This window comes from Haliotis cracherodii, unplaced genomic scaffold (assembly GCF_022045235.1).
Source record: "Haliotis cracherodii isolate W230 unplaced genomic scaffold, xgHalCrac1.p SCAF_14, whole genome shotgun sequence".
NCBI classification, from domain to species: domain Eukaryota; kingdom Metazoa; phylum Mollusca; class Gastropoda; order Lepetellida; family Haliotidae; genus Haliotis; species Haliotis cracherodii.
In genome coordinates this window covers 17,716,781-17,728,797 of record NW_027266269.1, presented here as the reverse complement: position 1 = coordinate 17,728,797, position 12,017 = coordinate 17,716,781, and the positions used below count along the sequence as shown (strand labels likewise).

General features: G+C 42.6%; 1 protein-coding gene across 2 annotated transcripts in view; it reads right to left on the bottom strand.

Annotated features, from left to right (window-relative positions):
* Nucleotides 1-1,646: 1,646 nt before the first annotated feature.
* Nucleotides 1,647-12,017, bottom strand: part of LOC139461042 (dymeclin-like) — a 28,985-nt gene continuing 18,614 nt past the window's right edge. For both annotated transcript variants that reach the window (XM_071242547.1, XM_071242546.1), the window contains 5 exons: nt 10,991-11,085; nt 9,780-9,888; nt 9,112-9,294; nt 3,830-3,943; nt 1,647-2,434 (listed from right to left, as the gene is read on the bottom strand). In XM_071242547.1, the coding sequence (XP_071098648.1) occupies nt 2,279-2,434; nt 3,830-3,943; nt 9,112-9,294; nt 9,780-9,888; nt 10,991-11,085 (657 nt within the window). In that variant the 3' untranslated portion in view covers nt 1,647-2,278. The remainder of the gene's footprint in view (nt 2,435-3,829; nt 3,944-9,111; nt 9,295-9,779; nt 9,889-10,990; nt 11,086-12,017) is intronic.

Genomic DNA, 12,017 nt, shown 5'->3' with positions numbered 1-12,017 from the left:
TATCTATCTTATCAGCAAATGAAACCACATATATGAATGTTATGATCATAATTTATGAAATGACTTGTATATCAACTTCAAACTAAACATGTCATATAATTTAGTGATGTTTAGAAGGATTGACATGTCAACTACGGTAAGTGAGTTGGGTTTAACGCCGCTTCACACAATATTCCAGCCTTATATTGAAGGAAAGCTCCAACTGATGCCGGTGTGAGGTGTTGTACCCTGGGGAAACCGTCAGCATGGATTCCAAGCTGACAAACCAGCAGTCTTTATGAACACAATCACAGGTTTCTGGCACAGGTGAAGCTTACAGCTTAAAGACTTTTTATTTAACAAATGCCTGTGACAATATAGTTGTTGGTGAATGCTAACAAAACAAAGAAAACAATGTTAACAGCTCAGCGTAAAACCTCGGTAAAAACAAAGATGAACCACTGTCAAGTTTTAGATTAGTTACCTCCCTTGAACAGGTAAAACCTGATCTATAAAACCACTTGAACAAACATATACATATATGAAGAATTAACACCCATAACATCAATCATCTTTAATCCCACAACTACGTTCTGTTCCTTTACAGCAAGAATACACCCAATGTAAGCACAACATCCGCTGTGACACTGACAAGTAGTTCCCAACTCAGTCTGGACGTTACATCCTGATGCAATTACAGTAAGGAGACAAGGGAATGCTGTATCCTCAGCAACCAACTTGCTCCCAACCACAACGTCTGCCTCCAGTGTTCCTGCCTGATGCCAGATGTCTGTGTCCACACCTCCCCACAACACACAGATGCAGTGTCCCATAGCAGCAGTCTTTGCTTCCTGGACTTCAACTGCCAGTCCATACAGTGTTAAAGTACTCACGGAAATGAAAAAAAACCCTGTTTTTTTCGACCTCAGATCTTAAATAAATGCAGTTAATATACAAAATATGTAAATATCCAAACAACAAAATTAGTACTAATTGGGCCGTGGCACAAATACAGCGTATCAAATGTTTTTAGCCTTTTTACACATAAAAGTGTGTAAAAATGTGAATAAAACAGACTATTGTGAAACAGGGCATAACCAGGTGTAAGTAGATCAAGGTGACCTATGACACCTTGACGACAGGTGAGAACAGATGCATAATGCCTATAGTCTGTTTCTGCTATGTCAATTTAGACTTTGTTTTATTTTTTAATGTTGAATGTGCCGACAAATTGCCTCCTGTAAAGTACATTTTGTATTGTTCACTGAGATCAAACTAGCAAATCCAGACTAGTACTTTTCAAGTTGTTTTGTTATTTCGTATTTAGAGCTACGTAACACTTTGTGTCGATTTTTAAATTGAGAAAAACAGGTTTTTTTCATTTCCGTGAGTACTTTAGTTCTTCAGATGACAAGCTCTCATAAAGGCACAGCATACACAGAATGCAACACTCAGAATCCTATTCATCAGTCCATGAAGGATTGTGTTTCTGTGATCACAAAACATTTGCAGACACCATACTTACATATTTTGCAGAAATATGCATAATTGCCTCTTTTGTGAAAACAATACACACGAAAGCGATTTTGCACAAAACAGCCACAGGCTGAAGTTGACACATAAAGTGAATGGAACAAAACAAAATTATACCAATTTTACCAAAATTATTGACATAATAATTTTCGTTGGCATTTATATATTTTTTTAAATCTTTTCGATTTTTAGCTGGATTTGTTATAAAACTTTGTGGTCGTCCATTGTAACCAAAAATATACTCAACATACGTGTGTTCAACATGTGACTTGTTATGTCTAAATTTGTGCCTAAATTGTGTGCTGTGAAACATAAAAGTATTGTGAACCTGTAGCTTGTTGGGTTTCTCACAGGTTCAGTCAAATATACTGCTGAGTTCATAGAATCCTTCAAAGACTGATCGCTTCCCACAAGTCTGATACAGACTCGTCCAGTCATCTGTGAGTTACTGAAACCTCTACTAGAAGACCAGCTGAAAATCTTAAAAAGTGTATTCATCTGATGGAAATAACTTCCATCAACATCATTCTACAGTTGTGGTTCATTTCATATAAGCTACATGCTTCAAATCAAATTTCCTCTAATGTGATTTTTACTTCCTATGTCATATTCCAAATACACAATAATATTGAGATTTCAAAATCTAAAAGATTCCAAAATGAGTGAGACATATCAGGTATGACTTCTCACAAGGGATGCGGCGGCGGCGGTGGCACTGACATCACCAGACTGGGAGGCTGTGTTCACTGTTGTAGTGCTGCTGGTCTCAGGACTCTGCGTTGGCAGACAGGGAGAAGAGTACGATGCGTGCGGCGTTGAAGTACATGTTGGAGGAGTGGTAGACAAGGGACCAGATGTAGGGGATAAAGAACTCCTCCGGAGAATCCTCTTCCACATACTTGAACTTCAGCTCTGGGAACTTCTGCAGACATAACAGGAAGAGGGATGAACACAAGGTGGAGTCATGGATGTCAACATCTCTAGTCTATCACTGCCACATTTCGGTACAGACGCTGGAACCTTCATCAAGCATTGAAAGAATAAAGACCACAGCTCTGTTTTCATTGATGCTACAGTTTCTGAAATGCCACTTTACATATAGGGACAGGAATGGAATTTTGTTTAGATGTTTCTATTTTAATCTAAAGTGTGCCAGAAAGAAGAAATACTTTTAAGCCATCTTCTAGTCGGATTAGCCGTCGTAACGACTGCCCTTTCTCTTTCACTGGGATTGCTAATGTCCATTTCAAAGTTGGAATCCGCAGGTTTATATCATGAATTATACAATGCATTAAGCAAGCTCCCATGGCTTCCCACGTCCACGTGTTGCTCCATGCAGCAGTTCAAAAGAACATTTATCAGAGGTTTATACACTGCACAAGGTGACAAGGTATATTTGTTAAAACAATATATCTAAGTGTGCCCTTCAGGCATCGAATACTTATTTAAGGTGTGCAAGTGTGCATGGATGTATCTGTATGTACTAGACACATCCATGCACGCTCGCACACCTTAAATAATTATGTACTAGACACCAAGCCACAGTTGAACATGGATATTCCACTCAGACACATCACCTTAATACAGACCGCCAGTCATGGAAACAACAAGTACCATCTTTTAGTATGGTGCGGCCAGGGACTGAACCACTGACCTTCCACTCTCCAGGCAGATGGTTTATCCACTAGACCACAGAGGCGGTCTCTGGGCAGACAGTTTATCGACAAGACCACAGAGCTGAACTCCGGGCAGATGGCTTATCCACTAGACCACTGAGACCTTTCTCCGGATAGACAGTTTATCCACTACACCACAGAGGCGATCTCAGGGCAGATGGTGTATCCAATAGACCACTGAGGCCTATCTCCGGGCAGATGGTTTATCCAATAGACCATAGAAGCGATCACCGGGCATACGGTTTAATTACTAGACCATAGAGGTAAACTCCAGGCAGACAGTTTATCCACTACACCACAGAGGCGGTCTCCAGGCAGTCGGTTTAGTCAATAGACCACACAGGCGGTCCTGAAGATATCTTTCAAATTTGGTTATGATATAGAGGAGTGTCATATAAAAAGTTGACGAACTCATGCTAGCTAAATTAATGCATAGCAATTGTGTAATTTTTTGTTGGAAAGTGAGTGAGTGAGTGAGTGAGTGAGTGAGTGAGTGAGTGAGTGAGTGAGTGAGTGAGTGAGTGAGTGAGTGAGTGAGTGAGTGAGTGTTTGGTCCATGGGGCATGATGACCCCAAAACGTTCCAACTGTAACTGTTGAATCAAAACTGTTGGAAGTCTTGCAACAGCTATACACCACTACCTTCAGTCTGTCCCGGCGGAACTGCAGTGCCCCCTCCTTGATGGACTCGAGGACATCGGCTGGGGAAAGGTTCTTCCCGTTCTGCTCCAGCCTCGATGAGAAGAAGGACAACACCTGCAACAGTAGGCAGCCATTACAGCTACATCACACAGTCTGTATACAGTAGGCCGCCTATAGCTACATCACACAGTCTGTATACAGCAGGCAGCCATTACAGCTAGATCACACAGTCTGTATACAGTAGGCAACCATTACAGCTAGATCACACAGTCTGTATACAGTCGGCAGCCATTACAGCTAGATCACACAGTCTGTATACAGTAGGCCGCCTATAGCTACATCACACAGTCTGTATACAGTAGGTAGCCATTACAGCTAGATCACACAGTCTGTATACAGTCGGCAGCCATTACAGCTACATCACACAGTCTGTATACAGTAGGCCGCCTATAGCTACATCACACAGTCTGTATACAGTAGGTAGCCATTACAGATAGATCACACAGTCTGTATACAGTAGGCAGCCTATAGCTAGATCACAGTCTGTATACAGTAGGTAGCCATTACAGATAGATCACACAGTCTGTATACAGTAGGCAGCCTTTAGCTAGATCACAGTCTGTATACAGTAGGCAGCCTACAGCTAGATCACACAGTCTGTATACAGTAGGCAGCCCATAGCTACATCACACAGTCTGTATACAGTCGGCAGCCTATAGCTAGACCACAGTCTGTACACAGTAGGCAGCCTATAGATAGATCACACAGTCTGTATACAGCAGGCAGCCATTACAGCTAGATCACACAGTCTGTATACAGCAGGCAGCCATTACAGCTAGATCACACAGTCTGTATACAGCAGGCAGCCATTACAGCTAGATCACACAGTCTGTATACAGCAGGCAGCCATTACAGCTAGATCACACAGTCTGTATACAGCAGGCAGCCATTACAGCTAGATCACACAGTCTGTATACAGCAGGCAGCCATTACAGATAGATCACACAGTCTGTATACAGCAGGCAGCCATTACAGCTAGATCACACAGTCTGTATACAGTCGGCAGCCTATAGCTACATCACACAGTCTGTATAAAGTAGGCAGCCGAAAGCTAGATCACACAGTCTGTATACAGTAGGCAGCCATTACAGCTAGATCACACAGTCTGTATACAGTCGGCAGCCATTACAGCTAGATCACACAGTCTGTATACAGTCCGCAGCCTATAGCTACATCACACAGTCTGTATACAGCAGGCAGCCATTACAGCTAGATCACACAGTCTGTATACAGTCGGCAGCCATTACAGCTAGATCACACAGTCTGTATACAGTCGGCAGCCATTACAGCTAGATCACACAGTCTGTATACAGTCGGCAGCCTATAGCTACATCACACAGTCTGTATACAGCAGGCAGCCTATAGCTACATCACACAGTCTGTATACAGCAGGCAGCCATTACAGCTAGATCACACAGTCTGTATACAGTCGGCAGCCTATAGCTACATCACACAGTCTGTATACAGCAGGCAGCCATTACAGCTAGATCACACAGTCTGTATACAGTCGGCAGCCTATAGCTACATCACACAGTCTGTATACAGCAGGCAGCCTATAGCTACATCACACAGTCTGTATACAGTAGGCAGCCATTACAGATAGATCACACAGTCTGTATACAGTCGGCAGCCTATAGCTACATCACACAGTCTGTATACAGCAGGCAGCCATTACAGCTAGATCACACAGTCTGTATACAGTAGGCAGCCTATAGCTAGACCACAGTCTGTACACAGTAGGCAGCCATTACAGCTAGATCACAGTCTGTATACAGTAGGCAGCAATTACAGCTATATCAGTCTGTATACAGTAGGCAGCCTTTAGCTAGATCACACAGTCTGTATACAGTAGGCAACCTACAGCTAGATCACACAGTCTGAATACAGTAGGCCGCCTACAGCTAGATCACAGTCTGTATACAGTAGGCAGCCTATAGCTAGATCACACAGTCTGTATACAGTAGGCAACCATTACAGATAGATCACAGTCTGTATACAGTAGGCAGCCTATAGCTAGATCACACAGTCTGTATACAGTAGGCAACCATTACAGATAGATCACAGTCTGTATACAGTAGGCAGCCTATAGCTAGATCACAGTCTGTATACAGCAGGCAACCATTACAGATAGATCACAGTCTGTATACAGTAGGCAGCCATTACAGCTAGATCACACAGTCTGTATACAGCAGGCAGCCATTACAGCTAGATCACACAGTCTGTATACAGCAGGCAGCCATTACAGCTAGATCACACAGTCCGTATACAGCAGGCAGCCATTACAGCTAGATCACACAGTCTGTATACAGCAGGCAGCCATTACAGCTAGATCACACAGTCTGTATACAGTCGGCAGCCTATAGCTACATCACACAGTCTGTATAAAGTAGGCAGCCGAAAGCTAGATCACACAGTCTGTATACAGTAGGCAGCCATTACAGCTAGATCACACAGTCTGTATACAGTCGGCAGCCATTACAGCTAGATCACACAGTCTGTATACAGTCGGCAGCCTATAGCTACATCACACAGTCTGTATACAGCAGGCAGCCATTACAGCTAGATCACACAGTCTGTATACAGTCGGCAGCCATTACAGCTAGATCACACAGTCTGTATACAGTCGGCAGCCATTACAGCTAGATCACACAGTCTGTATACAGTCGGCAGCCTATAGCTACATCACACAGTCTGTATACAGCAGGCAGCCTATAGCTACATCACACAGTCTGTATACAGCAGGCAGCCATTACAGCTAGATCACACAGTCTGTATACAGTCGGCAGCCTATAGCTACATCACACAGTCTGTATACAGCAGGCAGCCATTACAGCTAGATCACACAGTCTGTATACAGTCGGCAGCCTATAGCTACATCACACAGTCTGTATACAGCAGGCAGCCTATAGCTACATCACACAGTCTGTATACAGTAGGCAGCCATTACAGCTAGATCACACAGTCTGTATACAGTCGGCAGCCTATAGCTACATCACACAGTCTGTATACAGCAGGCAGCCATTACAGCTAGATCACACAGTCTGTATACAGTAGGCAGCCTATAGCTAGACCACAGTCTGTACACAGTAGGCAGCCATTACAGCTAGATCACAGTCTGTATACAGTAGGCAGCAATTACAGCTATATCAGTCTGTATACAGTAGGCAGCCTTTAGCTAGATCACACAGTCTGTATACAGTAGGCAACCTACAGCTAGATCACACAGTCTGAATACAGTAGGCCGCCTACAGCTAGATCACAGTCTGTATACAGTAGGCAGCCTATAGCTAGATCACACAGTCTGTATACAGTAGGCAACCATTACAGATAGATCACAGTCTGTATACAGTAGGCAGCCTATAGCTAGATCACACAGTCTGTATACAGTAGGCAACCATTACAGATAGATCACAGTCTGTATACAGTAGGCAGCCTATAGCTAGATCACAGTCTGTATACAGCAGGCAACCATTACAGATAGATCACAGTCTGTATACAGTAGGCAGCCTATAGCTAGATCACAGTCTGTATACAGCAGGCAGCCTATAGCTAGATCACACAGTCTGTATACAGTAGGCAACCATTACAGATAGATCACAGTCTGTATACAGTAGGCAGCCTATAGCTAGATCACACAGTCTGTATACAGTAGGCAACCATTACAGATAGATCACAGTCTGTATACAGTAGGCAGCCTATAGCTAGATCACAGTCTGTATACAGCAGGCAGCCTATAGCTAGACCACAGTCTGTATACAATAGGCCGCCTACAGCTAGATCACACAGTCTGAATACAGTAGGCGGCCTACAGCTAGATCACAGTCTGTATACAGCAGGCAGCCTATAGCTAGACCACACAGTCTGTATACAGTAGGCAGTCTACAGATAGATCACAGTCTGTATACAATAGGCAGCCTACAGGTAGATCACAAAGTCTGTATACAATAGGCAGCCTACAGGTAGATCACACAGTATGTATACAGTAGGCAGTCTACAGCTAGATCACACAGTCTGTATACAGTAGGCAGTCTACTGCTAGATAACAGTCTGTATACAATAGGCAGCCTACAGGTAGATCACAAAGTCTGTATACAATAGGCAGCTTACAGCTAGATCACACAGTCTGTATACAGTAGGCAGCCTACAGGTAGATCACAAAGTCTGTATACAATAGGCAGCTTACAGCTAGATCACACAGTCTGAATACAGTAGGCAGTCTACAGCTAGATCACACAGTCTGTATACAGTAGGCAGCCTTTAGCTAGATCACACAGTGTGTATACAGTAGGCCGCCTACAGCTAGATCACACAGTCTGAATACAGTAGGCCGCCTACAGCTAGATCACAGTCTGTATACAGAAGGCAGCCTATAGCTAGATCACACAGTCTGTATACAATAGGAAGCCATTACAGCTAGATCACAGTCTGTATACAGTAGGCAGCCTATAGCTAGACCACAAAGTCTGTATACAATAGGCAGCTTACAGCTAGATCACACAGTCTGTATACAGTAGGCAGTCTACAGCTAGATCACAGTCTGTATACAGTAGGCAGCCTACAGGTAGATCACAAAGTCTGTATACAATAGGCAGCTTACAGCTAGATCACACAGTATGTATACAGTAGGCAGTCTACAGCTAGATCACACAGTCTGTATACAGTAGGCAGTCTACAGCTAGATCACAGTGTGTATACAATAGGCAGCTTACAGCTGCATCACACAGTCTGTATACAGTAGGCAGTCTACAGCTAGATCACAGTCTGTATACAGTAGGCAGTCTACAGCTAGATCACACAGTCTGTATACAGTAGGCAGCTTACAGCTAGATCACACAGTCTGTATACAGTAGGCAGCTTACAGCTAGATCACACAGTCTGTATACAGTAGGCAGTCTACAGCTTGATCACACAGTCTGTATACAGCAGGCAGCCATTACAGCTAGATCACACAGTCTGTATACAGTAGGCAGCCTATAGCTAGACCACAGTCTGTACACAGTAGGCAGCCATTACAGCTAGATCACAGTCTGTATACAGTAGGCAGCAATTACAGCTATATCAGTCTGTATACAGTAGGCAGCCTACAGCTAGACCACAGGAGTCTGTATACAGTAGGCAGCCTTTCGGCTGTTTCAGGTCACACTTCAGCCTTCAGTTAAATACACTGTACTGACTGTGTCAATGTTCCTGATGAATTTCATGTATGAATACACTGTACTGACTGTGTCAATGTTCTGGATGATGTCCTGGAAGATTGGGTGGGTGTGGAACTGGTCGAACAGGTTGCGGTTGTAGAGGAGGGTGTAGATGAGGTTGGGGTTGTGGTGGAGTGAGGTTGTGAGGCAGGAGTTGAGGATCTCCAACACCATCCGGATTACTTCCTGCAGGGCTGTCATGTCCTGCATCTGCAACATAGAAGTCACAAGGTCAGTATAGGTCACCAGGTTAGTATGGGTCAAGGTCACCAGGTCAGTAATGGTCAAGTCAATAGGTCAAGATAAACAAGTCTAAAAGTAATGGTCAATCGAGTCCTGCTCAAATAAAACAATGTCCAACAGTCTTGGCTGCATGATATTGGAATAATTTGATAAGTATCAACACATCAAGCAGCAGATCAAAATCAAAATGTTTGAGTGAATAGCACATTAACATAATGTTAGCTGAATAAACATTGATAAAAATCAATTTCAATGTGAATACCAATTGACAATAATGTCGCAACTGAGTCAAATTATGGTTAAGTTAACAATCACAAGATTATAAATTCAAATTTCTTACAAAGTATTTCTGAAAAGCAACAACCTGCATGACTAGCTATGGTATTACCCTACCCATATGGCAGCATGAGCTTGTGTTTACAGGTGTCATGCCTAGAGGTTGAAGTACTCACAAAGACCTGTTCTGAGTCTTCATCGTCACCCTGCTCGACCTCCCCAGCCCCCACCTGTCTGATCTGCTCCACCAGGCGACTGTGCTTCTTACACAGCTGGGCAAACAGGCTGCAACACAACACACTTCATGACACCCGATCACAATGGCTTTCGAGTTGTGCTCAAGAAACGAAATGATTACGGAGGCATTATATGCTGGGGGGATTGGTTGGTTGGTTGGTTTGTATTTTTACGCCGCACTCAGCAATATTCCAGCTATATGACGGTGGTCTGTAAATAATAGAGTTTGGACTAGACAATCCAGTGATTGACATTAAAAAGTCGTGTTGTTGATATGCCACATTCAGCAATATACCCACCATATGATGGCAGCCTGTAAATAATCAGTCTGGACCAGATAATCCTGTGAGCAAAGTCCCATGCAGTCATGGTACAATCCAAGTCATGGAAGATGTTTCTCTCGACATTTGGAATATCCTATTTATTATATACTTTTTGTGTCGCTTTCTACCAGAATTATTTTTTTTTCATTACAAATGTAAAACCTGTAAATTCTCACTTACTAACACAAATGAACATTTCACCACCCCTTCAAAAGTATTTCTGAGTTTGCAAAAGTCTAAAAAAATATTTAGGGTCATGGAAATTCATTTGGATAGGATTATGTACAAAATCAACTAAAAAATAATACTCTTGAAAGCTACGAGATGCTGTGGGAACCGAAGGAATACACGATGATCAAGTAACAAAAATGGTGCTCTGCAAAACTAACAGTCTCGATTGATGGGTCAAATGAGAAATTAACAGTTGTTATAGAAACATTTCGGAATGAATAAAAAAAATCAAGAAGCGATTTTAACTTCATAAATGACCATCTGTCATTATTTTGCCTTGTCAATGCGGAACTAATGTAAAAAGGACATCAACATGTGTACGGGATAGACACAACAGAAGGGAGGCAATTTGAGGGGAGGTAACTCTTGTATAAGAATAGTTCCGTCAAAGTTACGTTCACTGCAGTGAAATATCAAGCATTATGTTCACTGTAATAAAAGTATCACTTTTCTCAACTTCGGAAGTATATGATAAACTGAGCATAACCACACGTTCCATTCAGTTGTCTCACATGACAACCAAACAGATTGCTGGGGATCTATGCTCACCCAGAATCCCCCCAGAATCCTCACAGAAGCATATTAAGAGAACATACCTGACAATCTTCTGTGCGACAAACTGGTGCAGGTTGGCAAACTGGGAGGACATGTTGGCCAGGGCTGCCAGGCAATTAGTGTGCAGGTACTTGTCCTGGAGAGACAGACAGACACACAACATGGAGCAGGTAGACATCAACGGTGCAGCTTTAACCACAGCTACCACTCGGCCCTAAACTTACAGTTTTCACTAACAAATACAACCAAGTTATCTTTTCATTTTGACTTCTTAAATATGTGCATAGAATCTCCAAAAGGTACATCATATATCTCATTATCAGTGATTAGACCAAAAATGGCAATACTAAAACATGTGAGTACAATTGCCATAAAGATTGAGTACTAAATCCAGGGATTCCCTCTGTTCTTCAATGTCCTCTCTACCTTCCAAGTGGGAAGTGTCCATGGTACTACTCAGGAGACAGAGCTTTGGTTTTGACAGAGATGTTACATAACAACACTCAACACTCTAAAAACAGTTATATAACAAAATAGCAAGACAATTAAACATGAGGTATGTTTGTTTGGTTCCCTTATGATCAACGTCCCACTCTGTCAGGATACGACGTCACACCCCAATTAAGTTGGACTGCCTGATCCATTGAGTCCCCTCTCAAAACCAGCACAGGTTGCTGAGGACCTGTTTGAAACCAGGCTCCAACCAGGGTTGTATCAGATCTGATGTGCTTCAAAGTTTCATCACGAAATATTGAATTGTTTATGAGATATGCTCTAGAAACGGAATGTGACAGATCGGACCCGTTTCTATGTGATAATATCCTCCGCAAAACTTCAATAGATATTCACTAAAATAAACCAATCAGTTGCAGCGCTTAAATTTTGACTTCCAATTTGGTCAAACAGTGCTTGTGACAGAAAGCTCTTCATGACACTGTTAGCAGGTGTATAAAAATTCAAAAGTGTATTAACACTGTCTGCTGGAAAATAGTACGGTTCTGTGTCTAGCAGTCAAAGGGAGGCAATAGAAACCTGCATGACCTGATTATCTCCCATGTGCCAGCTTAT